This window comes from Scophthalmus maximus, chromosome 13, assembly GCF_022379125.1.
Source record: "Scophthalmus maximus strain ysfricsl-2021 chromosome 13, ASM2237912v1, whole genome shotgun sequence".
Lineage (NCBI taxonomy): Eukaryota > Metazoa > Chordata > Actinopteri > Pleuronectiformes > Scophthalmidae > Scophthalmus > Scophthalmus maximus.
In genome coordinates this window covers 18,449,398-18,472,595 of record NC_061527.1, presented here as the reverse complement: position 1 = coordinate 18,472,595, position 23,198 = coordinate 18,449,398, and the positions used below count along the sequence as shown (strand labels likewise).

The 23,198-nt window shown below is 42.5% G+C and overlaps 5 protein-coding genes and 1 long non-coding RNA gene across 8 annotated transcripts; 4 read left to right on the top strand and 2 right to left on the bottom strand.

The window, feature by feature from the left end:
- The first annotated feature begins 37 nt into the window (after window positions 1-37).
- pigx (phosphatidylinositol glycan anchor biosynthesis, class X) lies at window positions 38-2,625 on the top strand. Its single transcript, XM_035647805.2, has 6 exons — window positions 38-243; window positions 661-751; window positions 841-976; window positions 1,092-1,305; window positions 1,530-1,630; window positions 1,755-2,625. The coding sequence occupies exons 1-6, from the start codon at window positions 180-182 to the stop codon at window positions 1,890-1,892; spliced, it is 744 nt and encodes a 247-aa protein (XP_035503698.1). The 5' UTR covers window positions 38-179; the 3' UTR covers window positions 1,893-2,625.
- Window positions 2,192-4,545, bottom strand: LOC118318289. The gene is made up of 2 exons (XR_004795671.2): window positions 4,456-4,545; window positions 2,192-4,343 (listed from the first exon to the last, which is right to left on the bottom strand). It is a non-coding gene; the product is annotated as an uncharacterized LOC118318289 (long non-coding RNA).
- Window positions 3,187-11,070, top strand: pak2b (p21 protein (Cdc42/Rac)-activated kinase 2b). Of its 2 annotated transcripts, none has more exons than XM_035647803.2 (15): window positions 3,187-3,555; window positions 4,485-4,860; window positions 4,979-5,085; window positions 5,227-5,377; window positions 5,729-5,760; window positions 5,860-5,973; window positions 6,083-6,215; window positions 6,333-6,396; window positions 7,309-7,357; window positions 7,744-7,856; window positions 7,980-8,097; window positions 8,220-8,319; window positions 8,418-8,614; window positions 9,940-10,077; window positions 10,198-11,070. In XM_035647803.2, the coding sequence occupies exons 2-15, from the start codon at window positions 4,671-4,673 to the stop codon at window positions 10,282-10,284; spliced, it is 1,593 nt and encodes a 530-aa protein (XP_035503696.1). In that variant the 5' UTR covers window positions 3,187-3,555; window positions 4,485-4,670; the 3' UTR covers window positions 10,285-11,070. The 2 variants fall into 2 exon arrangements, with proteins under 2 accessions (XP_035503696.1, XP_035503697.1); XM_035647804.2 differs by having other exon boundaries at window positions 3,187-3,641.
- Window positions 11,071-11,377: 307 nt separating this feature from the next.
- On the top strand, window positions 11,378-14,010 carry rpp21 (ribonuclease P 21 subunit). 2 transcript variants are annotated; one of them, XM_035647839.2, is made up of 6 exons: window positions 11,378-11,550; window positions 11,657-11,757; window positions 12,397-12,479; window positions 12,620-12,754; window positions 12,921-12,969; window positions 13,452-14,010. In XM_035647839.2, the coding sequence occupies exons 1-6, from the start codon at window positions 11,494-11,496 to the stop codon at window positions 13,480-13,482; spliced, it is 456 nt and encodes a 151-aa protein (XP_035503732.1). In that variant the 5' UTR covers window positions 11,378-11,493; the 3' UTR covers window positions 13,483-14,010. The 2 variants fall into 2 exon arrangements, with proteins under 2 accessions (XP_035503732.1, XP_035503731.1); XM_035647838.2 differs by having other exon boundaries at window positions 12,921-14,010.
- aqp12 (aquaporin 12) lies at window positions 12,883-15,481 on the bottom strand. The gene is made up of 3 exons (XM_035647837.2): window positions 14,152-15,481; window positions 13,604-13,720; window positions 12,883-13,513 (listed from the first exon to the last, which is right to left on the bottom strand). Exons 1-3 carry the CDS (start codon window positions 14,744-14,746, stop codon window positions 13,386-13,388), a joined length of 840 nt encoding a protein of 279 aa, XP_035503730.1. The 5' UTR covers window positions 14,747-15,481; the 3' UTR covers window positions 12,883-13,385.
- Window positions 15,482-15,785: 304 nt separating this feature from the next.
- On the top strand, window positions 15,786-22,767 carry LOC118318309 (UDP-N-acetylglucosamine/UDP-glucose/GDP-mannose transporter). Its single transcript, XM_035647834.2, has 12 exons — window positions 15,786-16,232; window positions 16,506-16,539; window positions 16,645-16,731; window positions 17,004-17,071; window positions 17,244-17,315; window positions 17,478-17,546; window positions 17,773-17,875; window positions 18,948-19,040; window positions 19,618-19,685; window positions 19,931-20,009; window positions 20,092-20,174; window positions 21,445-22,767. The coding sequence occupies exons 1-12, from the start codon at window positions 16,123-16,125 to the stop codon at window positions 21,548-21,550; spliced, it is 972 nt and encodes a 323-aa protein (XP_035503727.1). The 5' UTR covers window positions 15,786-16,122; the 3' UTR covers window positions 21,551-22,767.
- Window positions 22,768-23,198: the final 431 nt, after the last annotated feature.

Here is a 23,198-nt window from a genome sequence, read left to right as displayed (position 1 = left end):
TACAAAAAGACCATAGCTTTCCATTTCCGTCAACAGCTCTTCATTTATTTCCGGGGTTAGGGCTCATTCCCCCCGGTGTTTAATAGAGAGTGTGTAGTTGTTGCAATTGTATTTGTAGCTAGATACAAACTCTATACGAGGTGTAGTTAGATTGTTGGAGATCGCCATTACCATTTTTGATGAATTTTATATTGCTGTCTGTGTTGACCTGGTTAGCAACGTGTCATTGTTCAAACGAAAGAGGTAAGGCATAGTGTAACACTTTGAACGAAGAAAGGAGAAGTACAGAATTACATGAAGGAGTTTAATGTTGGAAATGTAACGATTTCTTGGAGGAAAAAATGAACAATGGCTTTGTTGTTGAAAAAAAGTAATTACTGTGTTCCAGTAATGACTGTATAGCTGGATATTTAACAAGAATTTCCCCTATCAAACCCACCATCTTTATATTCTGATTTGAGCGTTTGTATCTGTTTATTTTATCTGGCTGCTCCCTGTGGACCTGCTTTTCCTTTGGCATGATTTTATTCAATCATTTCTCAATGCTTACAATATAGTAAAACTAATTAATTCCGTCAGAAATGCATCATTACAAGTTAAATTAAAAGTGCTCTCTCGAGTCTTGTGGTCTCGATCCTTGCAACCTGTATGTTTTTGCAGGTGAGAAGAATGGGGACCATTGTGATCTTCTGAAGCAGTGGCTTGAATCCGCATCAGTGTCCGTGGAGATCGGCAAACAAGGTTTCCACAGGTAGTGGCTGAGTACTCTTTTATTACTGGCAGAACAATATTCAAGGCTTAGTGTGACTGGATTGAGTAAGTGATTTTTGTCATGTGTAGGGAGGTGATCATCACTGTTGAGCTCAGCCCTGCTGTGCTCAGTAGTGCCAGAGTTTTGCTGGTTAATCGATGGCCTAGAGGTGTCTTCATTGATCCATACCAACTCGCATCCCTGAGAGATCAAAGTGATTGGCAGGTGAAACTGATATGTACTAAATCACAATACTTTTATACCATGGTACTAAACAAATAAATATGACTAACAGCATTCCCTACATATTTTTGTATTTTAATATGTTTACCTTTGCAAGACATTACTAGATTCAGCCATCGACCTAGAGGCGCCTGCTCACAAGACTTCAGGATTTGTCAGCTATGTGTTTCCCACCCCTGACGATCCGACTCGTAGACGGCTAAAAGTAACAATTCCAGTTCATGGCCGCTACCACGAGCCCTCCTCTGTCGGGGAAACATTTACATCTGTCTTCATACAACCTCCAGAGCTGCTGCTGCGGGATGACAAATGTAAGTGGGTCATTTTTATACTGTGGGCACGTATGTCTCAAGTGACCTAAACGTTTAATAACATAGCTCTATACTGTCCAGCTGGGAAACCAATATATTGGCTACTACAGCATGGGGTCCAAAGTTGATAATACATATTACAACAAATACTATTTGTTGTAATTGATGGAGACAGAAAATGACTAATCGTATGGCTTAAGTCTAATATTCTTTCTTCCCTCTAGGTTTGCAGCTCAACAACTTCGAGCCTCACACTGTTGTGGACGCCCCGTGCACTGCTAACAATTCAAGCACATGTCCGTGGGTAAAAATCCAGCAGCATCAGGTGGTTCTCTATGGATCTTCTCAAAATATGTAGTGTGTAGAAAAAAACAAGTGAAACTTTTCATCATGCTAATCATCTGTTGTTCCTTTTCCCTTTTTCCCTCTCAAAAAAATGTATCCTTTAGAGGCACAGCCCTATAGGTTTACAGTTCCCGGTGGGTGATGGCTCTTTGGTGATACCTGTATGCGGTGGAACTCTTCTAGTCACAATGATCTGCTGTGTGGTGCTGTCCAAATACATGTGGAATCATCAATTTATTTAGCAATGGTCAGCATACCTTGTGCTGAAAGACTAATGATCTTGTAATTGTTTAATATTCTCTGATAACAGGATAATTCTGATATTAATATTGCATTAATATACACAAATTGAAAAGGTCAGGTGTATATGAATGACTTAAAATGAGAAGTGCATTGAACTGCTTACACTAACAGAGAACAGGTGTCAGGATTTACTCAAAATAATCCAAGCCTCAGTAACTACAAGAAACATGGTTTCTGCAAAATGTTCATCTATTATAATTTTGGCTGAGAAAGAGGATCACAGCCCAGAAGGGCATACTGGATGAGGACATTTGTTTATTTATTTATTTTGAAAACACTTAACTCAGGACTGTTTGTAAGAAGCTCATCATTTGCAAACAATATTTTAGATCTAAATCTCTCAACTTGCACTGCTTTGTGTTCTCTTTGGTGATTTATGTCTCAACCAAAGACAATTACCCATCTTATTATATTATCTTTTTTTTTATTCTGCTCTACCTCTGTTGTGTCAAGCAATATGTGTATTAATCTATAATGGCAGTATCATGACACTCTAGTGTAAATAAGGGTCTGGTTATGAAATAGTTCATGTTTGATCCACAGCCCAGTAACTAACTTTTGTCTTTTTATTAAGTCTTATTATTTATTAAGTATTTCTAGCTTCTGTATTTTAACAGTTAAAATTTCAGAATATGTACTTGAAACTGTTGTAAATAAAACGTATATCATATATCCAATGTTTAATTTTATTTAGATCTACATAAACTATTATATAGCCTTATATTTAGACCCTGTCCATAATTCCTCAACAAGGCCCGGGACCCCCACCGATACCTCCCTTCCTTCCCCGGGGACATTCCACGTTATATTAATGTAATCCACCACTCATTTAACCATCTATGACCCCGATATTTATTGTAAATCGTGTGAATTTTATTTTATTTCATTTTATTTTATTTTATATTCTTTTTCTAATTCTGTGTATATATGTTGACTGCTACATGCACCTTCATAACACCAAAAAGAAAATCCTCGTATGTAACCTGTTACCCACCTGGCAATAAAACTGATTCTGATTCTAATACTGATAAAACAAGTTAAACTGCTCTGTATGGGGGGGGGGGGGAATCAAACAGAGAAAATGGGCCTCTGTACTGTTCGGATTTATCATGATTGAAAATAAAATGTCATACTCGTGCAACTATCTCCCAGTGTAGTTTGCAGAAATTCCCGAAAGATCAAACGGCTACAAGTGAATATTCATCACATTGTCCTTCGCGGACTATACATGTTGAACTGCACCAACTCAAATGTTCAGTTTTTGGAGTTTCCACATGTCGTTGGAGCTCAGAGGTTGTGGACGATCTGTCCGTCACTGGTGGACTCGGACAGACACCTTTCATCTGGAACACTCGCCGATCGCTCCGGGGCTGGCTCGGTAGTTCCGCTTCCCCTGCGCCATAGCGGAATCACCCAAGGGCCCAAACGATAGGAGCGAAAGTTGAATTGTAAATAGTCCAAGTCCCAGTTTCCACCGCGTTATCTGCACGCGGTGTGAACCACCGAGGAACTTCTCTGACCGGATCTACAGACGCGTCGCGGGCCGTCGAGGATCGTCCGCTGGTCGAGTTCTACTCAAGTCGAGCTGGTGGGGAACCTCCGGTGAGCTCCGCTGCTCCTGCGCCGCCGCCGCCGCTAGCCCGCAAATTAAAGCACACCTGCGCAGGCTGCTTCGCACCCTCTCTCCGGTGTGGGTGTGTGTGTGTCTCTCTCCCCCCGACCCCCTCTCTCCCCCGGCCACGTCTCTTCGCGATGGGAACTTCTTCGGGGGACTCGCGAAACGTTTGGTCGCGGGACTAGTTAGCATTAGCCTGGCGCTCGAGGCTAATCTAGTCACGTCGCGAGCGCCCGTGTAGCGCACCGCGCTAGCGCTAGCCCAGTGCTAGCACACTTGTCGGCCAAGCACTTGATGCTAGCCTGCTAGCCTGCTAGCCGCCCCCGTTGTTCCACATCTGAGGGGCACGTTCGAACAGGTGGTGAGGTCAACAGTGGCACTGCACGGGGGAATGACGGTCTTATAGTCGACCCGTGGACGCGAGTTCGCGTTAGCGACGCCACAGGTGAAACGTCAGCTGTTCGTTCCTGAATGGAGTGCACTGGGAGAAGAGCCACATCCATTCTGGTCCCCTCTGTGAGCCTTCCCCAGTGGCGACGTGCACCGACAGAATCTCTCAGACTCCCACTTGAGTCTCTCTCTCTCTTTGTGTGTCTCCCCCTCACCAGCAGCCACTCCTGTTTACTGACTTACAGGGTTTACACGGAATAGTAATCATTTGTCAGATCTGAACGTCATTTGTTTGTTGACACTAGCATGTGCACACATTCCCCCAGCGCCCATGGAGCGGACGAGAGGGCCAGTCATCCGCAGCAGGACAAGTTGCGCTTTGTGCCTGTGAGAGATGGAAACGTGTCAGATTGTGTAGTTTAGCAGGTCACACAGGAAGCAGCTCCTAATTGTTCCTCAGCCCTGCCGTATTTGTGACCTTATTACATGATGCTTACGGCCTTATGAATGTCTGATTTTCTTCCAGGTGCGACCTGGTGCTTCCCGTCCCGTCTGCGGCACATCCTCTCGTGGCGCATGCGCACGCCCGTGCCCCAGGCTGATGTGAGCGCCGCCTCGCTCCCTCTCCGTTTGCCGCCCTCTCCATCCTCGCCCCCGTCGTGCTCCCCTGCCCCGTTTGGTCCCTTGAGCTCCTCGAAAGAAGCTCCCAGCGATGTGTGATAACGGCGACCCTGAAGACAAACCCCCCGCTCCTCCGGTCAGGATGAGCAGCACCATCTTCAGCACCAGCTCTGGCAAAGACTCACTCTCGGCCAACCACAGCTCCAAACCGCTGCCCTCTGTGCCGGAAGAAAGGAAACCTCGCAACAAGATCATCTCAATCTTCTCCGGCGCCGAGAAAGGTGAGACGAAGAGTGTGGCACCGCAAAGAGGAAGCGTCTTACATACAGTCTCCCTCACGTTTGCTGTCAGCCTGGGGGTTGTCATGTGTCATTTCTAAAAGGACGTGTTTACTTTCAGGTGGCAGAAAGAAAGACAAAGACAAAGAGCGACCAGAGATCTCACCACCTTCAGACTTTGAACACACCATACACGTTGGGTTTGATGCTGTCACAGGGGAGTTCACCGTGAGTTTTCACTGTTTGGTCCTTTTCACCTCTTCTGCCGCGGCTCTTTGACTCTTTACTCTTAAACAAGACACAGTTTTTACATCCCATCTTAGTCAGAATCTTTGAGACACTTTTTTGTGATATATTTGTCATGCACAGGGTATGCCAGAGCAATGGGCTCGACTACTCCAGACCTCAAACATCACCAAGTCCGAGCAGAAGAAAAACCCACAGGCTGTACTTGACGTTCTAAAGTTCTATGACTCCACGGGCAACGGTCGTCAGAAGTACCTCAGCTTCTCATCCTCTGGTGAGAGACTGGGTTTGATAGTGAATTTAATTACTGTGTGTTTACCTTTAATATGAATTAATGTCAACTTGATAGAATTTGTTTTTTTCTTCAGTGGAGTCAAGTCAACTTTATTGTCAGTTGGTCTTGCAAAGTTGCAAGGTTGTGCCACTAAAAGCTATGAATAAAATATACATTTTTATAGATGCAAGTTAAATATTACTCTAAAATTATAAATTTCCCTTTGTCAACAGGTATTTGATCAATATTACTATATGAAATACAGCAAGGCCTGAAATGAAATGCTTGAGAACATCTAGTTAAATCTGTGACTACATGCAGTTATGAAACTTTTTTTTTTTCCATTCACAGAAAAAGACGCATTCACTCCGGGGCCTCAGTCTGTAAGTATTTCGAGACTTTTAGAAGGCACACACTGTTTTATTTTTTCCTACAAAATTCCATCTTACACAAGGTACAACATTTGTATCATTCTGAATTAGCCCGTCAGAAAAGGCACTGAACCCTCATCTCCGAACATCAAAGACATCGATGACGACGACGACGATGAAACTCCTCCTCCTGTTGTGGCACCACGACCAGAACACACCAAGAGTGTAAGTGACCTGCCTTAAGTTGACGTCATGATGATAATGTTCGGAAATCATTGTAAAATTCACTCTCTTATACATTCTTTGTTGGTTGTTGTTTTGTTGTGTTGTGCAGATGTATACTCGCTCTGTCATTGACCCCATCCCCGCTCCAAGCACGTGTCCAGACGGAGATGCTGCCTCCAAGGCTACAGACAAACAGAAAAAGAAGGGCAAGATGTCTGACGAGGAGATAATGGACAAACTGAGTAAAAAACACATTCATCTTTTCTTTATAATTGTCACAACAATACAACAGTTGAATGAAATGTTGCATTTGTTTGTCGTTTCCTTATTATCCCGATGGATTTGTTTGTTGCTTACAGGAACCATTGTCAGCATTGGAGATCCCAAGAAGAAGTACACCAGATATGAAAAAATTGGGCAGGGGTGAGTCCAGATGTATCTATATACATGTGATAGGATGTAACTTAATTTGTGTCCTATCCTATATTGCCTACATAGTAGTGTAAAAACATTTATTGTTTCAACAAAACAAGTCCAACCACAGTGTTCCTCACATTTTTACAACTTTAACTCTAGTTGTAAAAAGTTTACAACTAGTTTACAACAAACAGTTGTTAGGCCCAACTAGGGTGTAATTTAAATTTCCTGATGCCTAAAAAGCTTTTGATAATTTAAGTATATATTTTATGAAAGTTGAGACAAGTCAGTATTTGTACTGAATGTGTTTATTTGCTGAATATATCAGTCTTATGAAGTAGGACAAGTAAATCACAGTGGCAAGAAAAACTATCCGATCTCTTTGGAATTATCATCAGGTTTTCTGTATTAATTGGTCAAAATATGTGATTTCTGTGATCAGAGAGTGCAGAGGACATTGTATGAAGTCAAGGTCAACAGACGATATCCAAGAAGAAAATTATTAGTCGCAAGCGAAAGATTCAACTTTGCCAAAAGGACATGAAACAAAGCCTGATGAATATTGGCTGCACATCCTTTAGTCAGATGGAAACCAAAATAAAGTTGTTTGGATCAGCTGGGGTCCAGGCTGTTTGGTGTGGACCTGTCCAGGTCTACACAGTCAAAAATCTGTTTGAGTAATTGGCTTCAATCATTATGTACTCTGGTTAAAAAAAAACAATAAAATTGTATCAAATGGACAGGAGCTCTTATTACTTACTAATTCATTTAATTGAATACTTCCTAGACGCAAAGTGTCATATGTATTGAGTGCAAACCTCACACCTTTTATATGTCCGTTTAATTGATTTGCATACACGTTTGAGTGGACTGTCTGTTGAAAAGTGCATTGAAGTGAACTTCTCATTCTTCTGACAGGGCATCAGGAACAGTCTTCACAGCCATAGATGTTGCCACAGGACAGGAGGTGAGGAGTGATGGTTGGGGACATATGGAGACTTTAACACTATCCAGGGACACAGTAAAGTAGTGAATCTAACTGCACAAGTTGTTGTGATGCACAAGCAACTTACAGAAGTTATTTCATTGACACAGCAACTAATTGGGACAAACTTAATTGAGCAACCTTTAAGATAAATTCATTAGTTATTAGTTTATAACTTACTTGATTTATATAGCAATGTTTATAGAAGACAAATAAAAAGTACTTTTACTATATAGTCAGAGGATGAATCAGAGAAAGCAGAGAACAGGTTGAAAAGGTTCACACAGAGGAGCAATAGTTAATTTATTATTTAAGAATTAAGGTCATTCAAACCATGTGGTCTCTTACAGTATATTGCCTTTCAACAGGTCGCCATTAAACAGATAAACCTACAGAAGCAGCCGAAGAAGGAGCTGATCATCAATGAGATTCTAGTGATGAAGGAGTTGAAGAACCCCAACATTGTTAACTTTTTAGACAGGTAAGAGTGGAAGTAAACCAGCAGCCTGACGGCTCACCAAAACATAGCTGGATTTGATGTGGAATATAATATTCGGTTGCCTTCTTGAATGTTTGATGTCATATACGTGCATGTGTACGTCAGTTTCCTGATGGGGGAGGAGCTGTTTGTGGTGATGGAGTATCTGGCTGGCGGCTCGCTGACAGATGTGGTGACGGAGACCTGTATGGATGAGGCCCAGATAGCAGCTGTCTGCCGAGAGGTAAACACTACTCTGTACAGCAAGGTTCACAGGAAAGAAATCTTTATTTCTTTATTCCCACGAAAGTTTTATGTTCAACAACTTTGTCCTCTCTCTTCCCATTTGTTTCTCCATATCTGCAGTGTTTACAAGCTTTGGAATTCCTACATGCGAATCAAGTCATCCACAGAGACATCAAAAGCGACAATGTGTTACTCGGGATGGATGGGTCCGTCAAGTTAAGTAAGTCCCGTACAGCTGTTATCAGCAGTCCCGTGAATTTACAACACCATTTCCTTTCACCGTTTCTGTGTATTGACTCGTCTCCGTCTCCTCGACAGCCGATTTTGGCTTCTGTGCCCAGATCACTCCAGAGCAGAGCAAGCGCAGCACCATGGTTGGCACACCTTACTGGATGGCTCCTGAGGTGGTGACCAGGAAGGCGTATGGGCCTAAAGTAGACATTTGGTCGCTGGGCATTATGGCCATTGAGATGGTTGAAGGCGAGCCTCCCTATCTGAATGAGAACCCACTACGAGTGAGTAGAGAGCTTTTCCATTTCTTTTGTTTTCTTTTTCAAAAGATGTGGCAGCCAGGATGTTATTTATTTTTGTCTTTGTCGCATGACGTGTTCATTTCTTTCACTTGAATTGGCAGAACCTCTCCCAATTAAATCATCTGTACAGGGAGAATATTTGGTCCAAAGGTCTGAAACAAGCCCACTGTAATGTACATCATCACTACAGATGTGAAACAGTCTGGATAAAAATAATTAGTGACTAATTGGATCAATGTTTTATTTTGTGTCAGACTTCAGCATAGTCGATAAACAACTGCAGTCCTTGCGGGATAAACGGTCTTGAGTTTCATGAGTTTGTCCGACTCTCCCTGTAAATTGTTAAAAAAAACAAACACTTAAGAGTTGACTGATTGTTGGTCTCTGAAGTTGCACAAGACACAATACTTGAATCAAGTTTCTTTTTCTAGTAATACTGTCAACACCTTCCCATGCATTATGATATTGTAGTTGTGTAAATATGGATGTAGTTACCAGGCCCAGAAGTGCCTGAAACCTGTAATCTTTGCAATGACCAGCAGAGGGTCACTAGACTGGTTGCAAAAAGAAGTTTCTATAGAAGTCTATGAGAAAGTGACTGTTTCTCACTTGATTCATAACGTCAGTAAACATAGTCCTCAGGACTTAATGTTTCTAAACTTCGAGTTTCTTCTTTAATGCAGCACGATGTTCATTTTATAAATCACGGTCTCATTTAGACTAAAATAGACGATGAAGCACCGTATGCATTTGAGCGTGGATACAGTGTGATTGACAGCTGGTACCGTCCAAGTTGTTAAAGGGTCTGACTACCTTTTTGTGGAGTGTCTGCACTATCAGACCTGTAACAAACGCTCTCATCACTGCCGGCTACAGTAACTCGGAAGCTCATTGTCTCAGTCTTCAGCCCAGTACTGAACAAGCTGCTCCTGATCTGTTTATATTGCATGTTACAAACCTCGTCTCTTCAATTTAAACACACTTTACACACTTCACCAACTTTTTCAGACCAGTTAGCCCTTTGCGTGCAGTATGTTTTTGGCTTTCGAGTCACAAGACTCAGCTGTTAATTAACTTGTTAGAAAAGAAAATGGCCTTGAAGTAGCTGTGTGGGTGCTGGGTTATACAATGGTACAGATTGCCCTTGAAACGTTTTTGTGCCACTGAATTATAAATAGATTAGAAGAGAGAATTGTCTTATTTTAGCGGTTTGACACAATTCACATAATGTGAAGTGAGTTAATTACTTTCACAAGATTTCACAGTTCTTTGTGTTCCCTTCTCTTTCACCTTTTCCCCTTTGTCAGGCGTTGTACCTGATTGCCACGAACGGCACACCCGAGCTTCAGAATCCTGAGAAGCTGTCTCCAGTTTTCCGAGATTTCCTCAACCGTTGCTTGGAAATGGATGTAGAGAAAAGAGGCGGAGGCAAAGAGCTGCTGCAGGTTAATTACTTTTCTTGTTACTGCATGTCTTTTTTCAGTGAACCTTTCAGTGGTTTGATTAAGTTAAAACATACATATGTTCAGTGAATCTCTTCCTCTTCTTTCAATCCTGTTGTGCAGCACCCGTTCCTGAAGCTGGCGAAGCCGCTCTCCAGCCTCACACCTCTCATCCTGGCAGCCAAGGAGGCCATGAAGGGCAATCGTTAGCTGATGAAACTAGCTCCTCTGCCTTCCCATGCTGTGCACAGATATGTGCCAACCGTTTTAGATTTCGTGCCAGACAATAGGCGGAGAGTGACTCGCCACTCTTGATGCACCAGCCTTATAAGCCCTGACGAACCTCACTGTGAAGAAGACCAAAAATCTAGAGCACAACCCCACCGCTGTCCATATGAACTCTATTCTCACTCAGATGTCAGAAGACAAGTCACACTTAAGTGCTTAGTGTCAGAGTCAGTCGTAGTTGTTTTTTACAACAAGTGACAAGTCAGGGCTTGGCTTGTATTTAACTTGGAATGAAGAAGATGCCTAGTTCTGTTTAGTTTTTTAATCAACTGCCTTAAACAAATGTAAAATGTTGCCTAATGTATTGTTGATTGTGTCCGTGTCTCTTCCCATGATTTTTACTACCTTTGTAATTTAACCTTTCAGCTCGTCAGTGTCTTAGTTATTTTGATACTTGAATTTCATGTGTCCCCTTCCTTGTTATGTAATGGGTCTCATTCAAAGAGCACTCGCGTTTTCCACATCGACCCGTGTTTTATGGACATCTTCTCTCACCAATTTTATAGGAAACATTTCATTACATTCGTCATGGACGTGCTGTGTTTGTGTCGTTCTCCGGTTGACAGACCTACTGTACCAGCTCCTCCCCTGTATCATTAGAATCCTGATATCAGAAGTGCACCTTACAGGCAAATCAAATTGTTAGATTGACAGGGTTTATACTTTATTCTCTATTGTTGTTATTAAAAATGAGTATTGTATGTTGAACTCTGTCCTTTGTGTTCTTCTTGACAGAACAAATGTCCTTTTCCCATGTGTATATTGTATACGCAATGATTAGTTTGACAAAAGAAATACAAATATTGGCCATATCATACCAGTTAGCTGTCGAAGGCTGGTAAAGGCAATTTGTTGATCGTTACTTTTTCTCATCTGGATAACTAACAACCTTGTCTGCCCACTCGAAATAAAAGCAACTCTTCTTGCTTTTGTGTTTTGGGTGTGGAAGTGAAATTAATGCGACTAAGCAAGTCAAGTTTTTTTTTAAGTTTGTTGGGCGCTTTTATTTTGGAGGGGTGACCCGGAAGTGAAACAGTTGCTGATCTCGGCTAAACTTCCAGCTGCTGTGGCTCAAAGTAAAGTCGTTACAACGAGGACAGGACTCATCATCGGTCTGACTTCACGTGTGTGATGGCGCAACACATAAAAGACAAAGAAGCTTACCAAAGACTGAACTATCTGTACCAGGTAGAAACTGAACAGTGGGTTGAAAGCTACTTGCCAATCTCATGGCTAACGTGTTAGCCAGTAGCCACCTGGCTAATTCACTCCCCTGGTTTTTCTCTCTCTACAGGCTGCACACTGTGTCTTATCTCAAAATCCAGAAAACGTGGAGCTGGCTCGTTTCTACAGCTTCACACAGAGGACCATTGCAAGACGCCTGGTCCTCAGACAGTGAGTTTAATCCGTCTCTAATGTCATCCAGAGGTGTTTGTTGGGCTGTCGTTACTTTTACTTTGAAGGCGGGGTTGTTGTAGCTTGTGTTTCATTTCTTCATACTTGATTTTTTAATTGTTTTACATGATAAAATGTGTAACTTTGGTACCTTGACAAACTGTTTTTAAAAAAAAAATTTCTTGTGAAAAAAGTATAATGAAAAGATCAAAACCAATCATGAATTGATGTAGTGGTAAGTTATGTCTCTGCACTCAGTCTGGTGTACAACAGCTTATTCCTCTGTGCATCAGTGCTCCAAAAACTATTAAACAAAGAGGGAGATGTCCTATTACTTCATTACTTATGGTGAACACGGGTACGAAATTTTCATTTGTGTGAGTCCCATACTTACTAAAGTACCAAATATTTATTAATCTACTGGAATATTTGCTTCTTTACAAGGGACCATGGGCTTGGATGAGAGCCACAGACATGGAAGTAAACTCAGATAAAATCTTTTGAGAGGGACTAACACATTGTCGGTTTGGGTCTTTTCAGGGGAATGGGTGAAATACTGCCAGTCTTATTCTTTAGCAAAGCACATCTCTCTAGGGAGAGAGGGTTTTCAGCATCCGTTAATAGTTAATTTTATTGCAGGGACCCGTCTGTGAAGAGAACATTGTGCAAGAAGTGCTTCTCTTTACTTATCCCTGGCATAACTGCTACAACAAGACAGCGAAGTAAGTTTTCCGTTAAGGGGCACATCGTCATGACTGTTGTTTACATTTCCCATGTTACCTTGCATCGCATACTTGGTGTACTGAGATATTCTTTATCTAAGTTTCGATCACTATAACCTTTTTTAACTTTGTCTTCTAAGGGAAAAAACGTAAAACTCGCTTCACTGTGATGAAGTGTCTCAGCTGCGGGCAGAGCAAGACATTGTTGAACAATCCAGATTATTGTTTATGGGCAGATGACCCAAAGGCACAGCAGGATCAACAAAAGAAACCAGGTGACAAACTTCAAATTGACACTGCACAGCAGCTGCTTAGACAATGATGTGTAGTACTTGCATCAAGTTTGGATGGTTTAGAATCAAGCAACAAGTTCAATTGAGGCAATAAAAAATGTAACACTTGGCACTGAACATTTTTTCTTTTATTGCTTCTTGTCCACAGATCCAGGCAATTCTGCTCAACATCAGACAAAACACACAAAACCTGACAGGTCAGAGTCTTCGAAATCCAGTGCTGCCAAGAGCACTGCCAGCAAATAGCACCAGTTCCTCTCTTTTGATTTGGAATATTGATTCTGATATTTTTTTTCTTCTTTTTGGTATAAAACATGTGCTGCTGTCTTGTTACAAACATGCAGAATCAGGGAAAGTAGTTGGATGTGATCTGAATGCCAACTCCTCTGTGAGATTATTTTCAGTAATCATTTGTAGCTTGTGTTACTGTCATTCTTAATGATGATACCAAATGGTCTTAATTTCTTTGAAAACACTGGAAAGTACATTCATTTTAGATATTCCTATTATTCGTCCCAAATATTTGACACTGTCTGCACATGCTTGTTAGTTTCAGGTAAACATCTCTTGACCATTTGATATCTATTACTTTTCTAAAGCCCCACATTTTATTTCACATTTTCTTCTTTTTCCCTTTATCTCCTTTTGGCACTCTGACACGTGTCTTCTGGCAATATAGAAGGTTCTTGGCAAAAATCCTTGGAATATGACCCATGTACAAGAGGAGAGCCAGGGTCATGCCTAGGACACAGACAGTCACTGTAAGCAGTGTGTTCACTTATGAAGAATGGACAAATACATGAATGTACATGAAATTTTATTATAATTTACCTGTGAGCGAGCCGAGCCAGTAGACCACCGCATACTCTGTGAAGGTAAATCCAGGGCAGTAGAAGGTGAGGCCGTAAGCCAAAGATGGATTTATGAAAGATGAGGTGAAGCCCCTGGCTGGAAAATGGAAAATAAAGTTTACGTTAGTTTTACTTTCTTTTAATGGTCTAACTTACTTTTATGAAAAAGGAAGCAGAAACAATTGTCTCATAATCAAAAATGTGTTGTGCAATGCAATATCTAAAATACAAACTTTTAAAGCTCTGAGGTTTTTTTGCATGATAAGAAAAGAACTACGGTTGAGACCGAGGCAACAAGGAAAAAATATTTTGCGTGGTAGTTTCGGAGTAGTACAATGTTTTTTGTATTAAGTTTTTTACTGAAGTAAAAGAATGTTTTTACTCTGATTGACCATGTTTCCTTCTTTCTTTTCTTTGCTCTCTTTCTCATATTTACAAATATAACATTTTGTTGTAAGGGGGAATTTTGAAGTGTTTCATTTTTATGTTGTGGGGATACTGATGGGCTCAGGCTCAGCTCACACTTACCCGTGTGGGACAGGAATGTAAGCAGGACAGCGATCAGAGGAACCCGGATCAGAGCAGATCTGCGTCGCAGGCTAAGATGGACCAGGTGAAAGATGAGTGCGCAAACAAACTCAGTGAAAAACCCCTGGAGCAGAGAGACCAGCAGTGATGTGCTGCACTCGGCAGCCATCAGGTTTTTGATCATGTGCATGTCTGTCAGCTCCAGGCCCCAGTAGAATGCAGCAACAAGAAGGCCTAGATGGGCCCCGAGGAACTGGGACACGACGGCAAGCAGAGTGGGAAGAGTGGTGGCCTCCAGCTTCAGGAACTTCAGCACAACCAGAGAGGGATTCCCTGACGTGCCGCCACAGATCACACCGTGGGTCAGCAGCACCACAAACAGCATGGTCACCGTCACATCGGGACCCAAGCCCCCAGCCCACTCACCCACCTCTATGATGGTCTGCACCTCCAGCCAACATGCCACCAGCATGAAAGAGGAGGCAAACTCCAGAATGAAGCCTAACTGATGCCATTTTCTTAGAAGTGTTCGAACTGAGGCTGCAAAAATCACGACAGCCACGAAGTATCCAAGAGATGCATTCAGTCCAGACATGTCTCAGATCAGATGTCTGCTGCTGCTGTCTCTTTTCAAAAGGGAAACAATTGTGGGTTTGACTCGACAACTGTGCTTTCTGTTGTACAACGTGGCACATGCAGAGAGACATTTCTTATCAGAGACACGTCAGGTTGTTATCCCACCACCACCTGCCAAAATACACATGGGTCTTAGCAAGATCAGGTCACAAAGGCCTTCATCCAGTGGTCATTTATGATTAGATCAAAGCTCAGGGTTTTGCTTAAAAACTTTCAATCCTTTCTCTAGAGAGGATGATAATATAATGTAAATGTTTGTAATTTTTTTTTCATGAGGATGAAATGGCATAAAAACATATAAAGGAAAAACTACACACTCACTGTATTCATGAATATACGGAATGGTCGGTCAGCTATAACAAAACAAAACAAAAGTGCTGCCTCGAGCACTAAGCATGTGGCTTTCATCTTGCAATAATGACAACTGTATGCCCTGTGTAAAATCTATTTCTGCAGGATAACTCAAGTGAATTCACAAGGAGCGTGTAACATCAGTGAAAGTTATTTCAGATAATATAAAATATTAAAAACCTTAGATCGGAAACACATTCTTGAAATAGGTTGGTAATTGCTGCAAATTAGTGGCTCTAGAAGTGGTTGTGAAATCACTTGAAACCTGTTACTAACATAGAGAAGGTCATCTTAAAGAGGAATCAATTGAAAATGTAACGTCACTATGAGGATTTTTTAAATTGAACATTTAACATGAGGGTTATGAATGTGTGATTATATGGAATTTGAGCTGACTCTGCATTTAAAGTTGTAATAAACTGTCCAGTTTGAATCTTGACATTAAAGTAGAGAAGTTCATCTGAAAAGGAATATATAGTGATTAATGATACTTGGTGTTATTGTGTTATTATGTTATGTAGTACATATTTTGACTTCTCTTCCAAAACGTTTCAGTAAGTCGACATGAGACTATCAATGCGCGTCTTCGTCCTTTTTGGGCGCTGCAAGCACCTGTACCGTAATACAGGGAACTGACGAGCATCACGTTTTTTAAAGCGGTGGCTCGAGCAGCTTTTTCACAAACGACGACTTCACTCGCAAACATCTCGATCCCGCTCGTGCTCTAAGTTTCCAACCGCCTCTTAATAAAATGTGCAGGTGGTGTGCGGTTGTTCCTTCAGCGTCGTCTACGATGTGTGTGTGGAGGGCTGGACCGGCCTTAGCGTTAGCTGCGTCGATACAATAAAAAAAAAAAAAAAAAGTTGAAGCTCCTCGATGTTCAGACTTGCGGCGGCGGGAGCGCGCGCGCGCGTCCCCGTAGCGGCGCAGTGATGGCAGGGGCAGAGCCGACGACGCTCATAGCGGAATGAGAAGTCGTCGGGGATGGCGGACAAACCCCGACCGGTGGTCGTGAAGCTGTTCGCCGCCGGGTTCTACGGCATAAGTTCGTTCCTCATCGTCGTGGTGAATAAGAGCGTCCTCACCAACTACAGGTAATGGGTTTTCTCTCACGCCGCCTGTGGTCTGTGGTGGGGGAAGCTAGCGGGCTCGCTAACCGAGCCGCTGGGAGTTGTGTTGGCCGGATAGCGGAGAGGCGAACCCGGCCGGCGGAGCTTTCTTCTAGCTAACGGCAACTTTTGTGGCTAGCGAGGGCTCCTTGTGGAGCGGACTCGCGATGCGACGAGTTTCACTCACATACGCGCACTTGCGTCAAGCTAACTGTGCTGCTCTGTGGGACTAACGGGGCTCCAACTCTGCCGTTCCAGGTTCCCCTCCTCGATATGTGTCGGAATCGGACAAGTAAGTGTGGACGGTTCGTAACACACACATCACATCGAGTCGAATAAAACGAGTTACAAAAAAGAAAAGGAAGGTGTTGTTCAATTGAATTGTGTGCGTGCGCAGATGTTGGCCACCGTGGTCGTGCTGTGGGTGGGCAAGGCTGCGAAGGTGATCAGCTTCCCGGACTGTGACGGGAGTATCCCTCGCAAGGTGAGACAACCTGCATGTCCCTCCTCCTGCTCGCGGATCGATCAAATGTCCCTCGCGGGCTTCCACAGTCCCGGGCTCAGACGCCTTGTTCTGCAGGACAATTTGACCAAATGCACTCAGTTCCCTCACTTGAGACGATCGCCATGCAGAAACATGCACACCGTGCAACAGGAAGGTGCACTATGCATGTACAGCAGGAGAAACGTTGTCGGGTTTTAATGTTGCCCCTTCTCACTACGATGCCTGAAATATGTCAATCATGTTTTTGCCAGACATTTCCTCTACCTCTTCTCTACGTGGGAAATCAAATCACCGGCCTGTTTGGAACCAAACGGCTCAAGTAAGTCTCCATCGCTGGACCACTGAGGCAGGGTGATGTTAGTGATGACGTCTGAAGGGAAGTTGGTTTAGTGTCACCATGAGCTCATTGGGCATGGCTGTCCATGATTTTGCCACGTTGAAGTTTAACCATCGACCGTTAACCATTGCGACTCATGTCCTCTTCCCCACAGCCTGCCGATGTTCACTGTCCTCAGGAGGTTCTCCATTTTATTCACACTGCTGGCGGAGGGATTTCTGCTCAAGTAAGATTGGCACCTAACAGATGACCCGTCTTCTCGTTCCTTCACTGGTTCTGGAAATGGTTGGAGTGGGAGAAAACCACGCCTTTCTCTTGGTGGCTTTCATCTGCAGCTCAAAGCACTCGTATTGAATTTAACTGCTCTGCTCTCTCTGACCTCTGGCAGGAAGAAATTCTCCAGGCCGGTCCAGCTGACGGTATTTACGATGATCCTTGGGGCCTTTATAGCCGCAAGGTAAGTTCTGCTACATCCAGGTGTCCCGGCTGTAAACCAAAGCAGAATCACCTTCACTACAAAGGGGTCGTCCTGTCTTGATATACGTGCCCACTTAAGTGATATTGTCTCCGGGGTCGTTAGACACATGTTGTGTAACTGTAGTTACATGCTCACAGATGAATTGTGAGTGACGGAACACTCCTTTACCTGGGGGGCACGTTTTCTCTCTCTCCTCTGTCCACAGCGCTGACTTGTCCTTTGACCTGCAAGGCTACGTGTTCATTCTCCTGAACGATGTGCTGACTGCAGCCAATGGAGCCTATGTGAAACAAAAATTGGACGCAAAGGTATGAGGCAGCACCGCCCGATGAATAGTGGCCATTGTTGGGTCGGAGCTGTTTTTGGCCTTGAGCTGATGTTGGTGAATTCAGAGAAACTGAACTGTCCTTCAGTGTCTGAGTACCATGAGTTGGTTCTTTTCACTCCTCACTAAGTGGATTAAATTATTCAAAATTGTACCGTCTTTTTAAAAAAACCTCTTCTTGCCTATGTGTTAGCAGTCTAGTGAAGTCAGAAATGGCGTGTGGCTGGTTTTGTTCAGTGTTTTGTCACATGAGCAGACTGCTCAGCTTTCACATTTCAGCAGAGCCGTGGAGTGGATCCAGAACTAGTCTGTCATGTCTGTAGAGCACCAAATGCCAACACTGAGCTGAACAGAGAGGTGTGTGTGTTATTGGGGAAGTAAAAGATGGAGACACATGAACACAGAATCAGACGGATTTAAGGTTCTCAACATACCCTTGAAAGTTTGAGGGGGTCTTGAATGTCTTCCAAGAAAGACACGTGTTATTGAAAGTACTAGTACTAGTACTAGTATTTTAAGCACAAATAGATATTGAACTTCTTTAGACATTTTTCCCGCTGTCTCTCTCAGCTCTTCAACACGTAAATAATTCTCTCTCTATTGCTCAACGTAGACAACGTTATGTTTTGCTGTGTTAGAGTGAAGACAAAAGACCACATAGTCTGCCATCGCACATTTCAAACCGCTCTTCTTTTTGTCTGTGACCTTCTGTAATGCCTGCTAGCTCTCATTGTAGAAATTCCTACCGTTGTGGCACTGACCAACCTTGATCCTTGTCTCCAACAATGCCGTGTTGGGTCCTTGAATGTGAGCAAGTTTTGCTTAAGAAGTTGTGGGGAACGTGTGAATGCAGACAAGAGGCTCCAGGTTGTGGCTGGGCTGGAGGCCGTGCACGAAATCTGTACTAGTTAGTGTGGAACATAGTGAAAGACTTGTGAATAACCCTCTTGTTCTGGTAATTTGACATGTTCCTGTTGCTCCCTGCCCACCTGTTTCTCTGCTCTCTCTCTCTCTCTCTCTCTCTCTCTCTCTCCCTCTCTCCCTCTTTTTCACAGGAGTTGGGGAAATATGGCTTGCTGTATTATAATGCCTTACTTATGATAATCCCCACTCTGCTGTTGGCTCATCTGACCGGAGATATACAGAAGGTGAGCAGTTTGACTCTGGGTTTGTTTTTTGTGTCCCCCCTGTAAGATCCCTTTCCAGTTATCATCCAAACGTCTTTTTAAAGCACTGGCTGAACCACAAAGTTAGGTCCTTGTAGTGAGGTCATGGCCTTAGTACTGATCACGTATTCCAAGGTTTTATTCCTTCAAATTGAAGTGAGTGCATGTATGTAAAGTCATGGGCGTCCACTGTAAAAATGAGCAGTCTGTTTGTTGTTCAGTGTTGGCAGAGGCCTTCTGGTTTGCCCAGCTGAGGCCCTGCAGCCAGAAAGGCACAAAGCTGCTATTATGCACCTAGTGGAGTTATTACAGCAGTGCCTACAACTCCCCTTGACTTAGTCACCACAGTGGAGATACACACTCCTGTCCTTTTAGAACTAATGGAAACTCTGTGTCCGTTACGACATCAACTCTCTCAAATGTGATTAAGATCTCGTCAGTGCTCAGTTGACTTTTCCACAAAATTCCGGACCAGACATGTCTGATTTGAATTGACAATCCACCACGTTTTACTCATCACTAGTAATCTTTTCTGTTTCTCACGATGTTCCTCTCGTAGGCAGTGGAATATGACGGTTGGTCTGATATGCTCTTCCTCACCCAGTTCATCCTCTCATGTATCATGGGGTAAGACAAGGCCAATTGCTTACTGGATGTGTGACGTGCATGCGAACAAGCAGGATTGTGTTCTGTGACAGAATTGAACATCTGGATTATAGCAAGTTTCTCTGGCTGAAATCCAGACTCTGGGCCATTGAGTCGGTGTGACGCTCACATAGACCCCCACATCCAGCGTTGTTGCGATAACATTGTGAAATCTGATGTCATGCCCGAGCAAGTGTTGAGTAATATCATGACTTATTGTTTTGCAGGTTTGTTCTGATGTATTCCACTGTGCTGTGTACACAGTACAACTCTGCATTAACAACTACGATCGTGGGCTGCATCAAGGTGAGCGTCGCGTTTGTGTCAAGTAGCTGTTGACTGTCCACGGAAACACAAGAACCTCATTCATCCTTTTGCTGTTTTGCAGAATGTCCTGGTCACGTACATTGGGATGGTGTTCAGCGGAGACTACATTTTCTCTTGGACTAACTTCATAGGTCTAAATATCAGGTAGGAAATGACAGGGTGCATTTTCTAATGTTTGTTCAAATTTCTCAAAAGTCGTCTTATACAAACGTGAAGAGTTTTTTAACAAATACACACAGGGTACGACTGAGTTGTTTTAGGGGGCCTAAGCAAATTTTCCTACGTCACCAGGCTTTGCACATTGTATAGTCACACAACAAATTGAGTAGTTAGATAAAAACCAAGAGGGACTGTGTGTGAGCTGAGATTTGTTGGTTTCATCAAATGGACTCGTGTATACCAGTCGTGGTAGGAAAAAGCTTCACAGTACTCGGGTGTGAAGAGTAGAACGAAACATTAATTCCACAGTTTGTGAAACCTTACAGATGTATCCAAAACATGAACTTGAACATTTGGCAGTGTAACTTGGCTCCCACAGACTTTAAATAACACATACAGTAATGTTTGTGTCTAATAATAGCAGTGTGGCTCAGTTGGGTTAGATGAGATACCTCGTGGATTTCCATGACATTTTGTTGAGACATTCATGGTCCCCAGAGGAGACGTCCAAATGACTTTGGTCGATCCCCTGACTGAGTGTGTGTGAGTTTATGGCCTAATCTCTGTGAAATGTATAATTCACGACATTTCAATCAGCCTCAGCTGCACTATTAAAGTTTTGAAATAAATGATAAATGTTGAGTTTGCTTTATTAAAGGCGCTGATAAAAATGCTCCATTAAAAAAGACAAAATTGGGTTAATGAATAAAATATGGCAAAAAGAAGGGTGAGCTTCACAGTTGTAATTTGCTTATCAGTGCCATCCTATGTGTCACCGAGCCCGAATATAACATTGTGATCTTTAACCAATCAAACCTGCTCCTCTCACCTGTGCCTGAGGGGAGATATGTTCATGGGGAACAATTTTCTTTCCACATAACTCATCACCTATATTACATTAATGAAATCATGACTGATATTATTTGTTTCAGGTGGAAAAAATAGTAAAAAGATTGGCAACATTAATGTGTCATAACAGCTGTAGGAATTCAATTATGCATACTTGTTTGGAAACGGGGACGGTTTTTCTGACTGATGTGCTACAACATGTTCACCTCAACACTGATGTGACCCAAGTAACATGATCTTCAAATCTCATTTTGCCGGCAACGATCATGGAGGTTTTATTATCCATTCAAACATTAACCCAGACACTTTGTATTGAAAACCAGTCTCACATTGTTCAGTGTTTTTATGAACAAAATGTTAATGTTTGTTATACATTAACGCGGCTGCTCTGTCCGTGTTGTTGCAGTATCGCTGGCAGCTTGGTCTACTCCTACATCACGTTCACAGAGGAGCAGTCCAGCAAAACCAGTGAAAGCAACAAGCTGGACATCAAGGGCAAAGTGGTTGTATGACAGAGACACTGGATTTGATAGTTTTTTAATGCTGATGCACAGGAAAACTCTATTTTTAGTACGACTTTAATTTATGGACTCTTTTAGTCGCAAAGTGGAGGAGGTATGGCGCCATGGTGAAAGTCATGCCTTCACCATGACTCTTTCTGCTGTGGCCAACCCTGCCGTGATTATCAAACCCTCCGGGGGGATTGTGGGTTGATCTTTTTAGATTGTGTTTTCTTTTAAAATATTTGTATTTTGATACTGTACTTGTGAGTATTGCGAAGAAGGGAACCGTGGAAGCAGTGTTATTTATCTTGCATTTCCCAAAGAGCTGGACAGACTGATCGTTAAATGTTGGGAGGATGTAACGTTTCCTGAACACAGGAGTGGACAGCTGGGATGAGCGATTGTTTGAAGCATGGGTGTGTACTGACAAAAAAGTGGGGAAATTATGTAAAACTTATTTTTAAGGCACAATCCTTTTTTTCCGTTTTGCTGTTTACAAAAAAAATGTAACTTTAGTTGCCTTCTCAGAACAGTGAGATGCACTGACACTGTCATAGTCTGTTATTTCGGTCTTCAGTACATTTTTGTAATTTTTGCGTATGCACTGTTACAGTAATAAGACGGAACGGTTAGTGATAGTGATCTAACTTCCTCCTTCACACAACCAAAGTGGACGGACGGGCAGTTGGCTGTCGATTCCCATCAAGGATTGTGGCTTTAAATAATGTTGCTGCCTCATTTTGGGAGTTAATATAAAGTTAACAGTTTACATTTTTGCTCACTCAGATTAACAGAATGTTTCCTGTGGCTGTAGAAGATGATTCTCTCTGCAGAATTAACAAACAAGGGGACCCATTTCTTTTCTCGCAACAGTGTTATCGCACTTTTAACTGAGCTAGCTCCTGCTCAAGGGTGGAACTGAATTGCCTCACCTTTGTTACATTTATATGTTGAATATGAGATTAATGTACTTTCCTGAAATGTACATTTCAGGTTATTTCAAGAGAACAAGGGTTATCTTAACATTTAGTAGTCGAGTGTTGTTGTTTTTTTTACATTTTTATCTGCATCGTTTTATATTTATTACCTTTTTAGACTAATATCTATTTTATAGACGGTGTTGCTCGTAAAGTGTGGATGCTGTTCTCATCCCAAACACAGTAACCACGGATTTGTAGCTGAAACACAAGTATGTATTTTTTCATTAAAGGAACCTGTTGACACAATGGATTCCTTGTGGTTTGTTGGTAAGGTGATGGGTTGTCGCATTTCTCCATTTCCTTGAAATACCTAAAAATGTGGTCTCAATTCAAATGGTGATCTTTGAATATTCATGTGATCGGATAGATTTGTCTGCCTGCGCGCTAGCAGGATAACATTCAGTCAAAGATAGGTGTGTGCAGTTGATCATAAAACACAGTACGGCAATGGCTCCCTCTTCTGTAATATATGACAAACATGACCCTCAGGATTAAATTACCCGGGCATGTATGCGGAGGCTCCATTCAGGCTTGGATCAAAGTTGTTGAACTCTTCAATCTGACTAAATTATTTTAAAACCAAAACCCATATTATTTTAACATCTTTCAAAAATGTTCTGAGACTGTCCCTGTGAAATATGTTTGCTTCTTTCAGTTTCTACCACTAGAGGCAACCA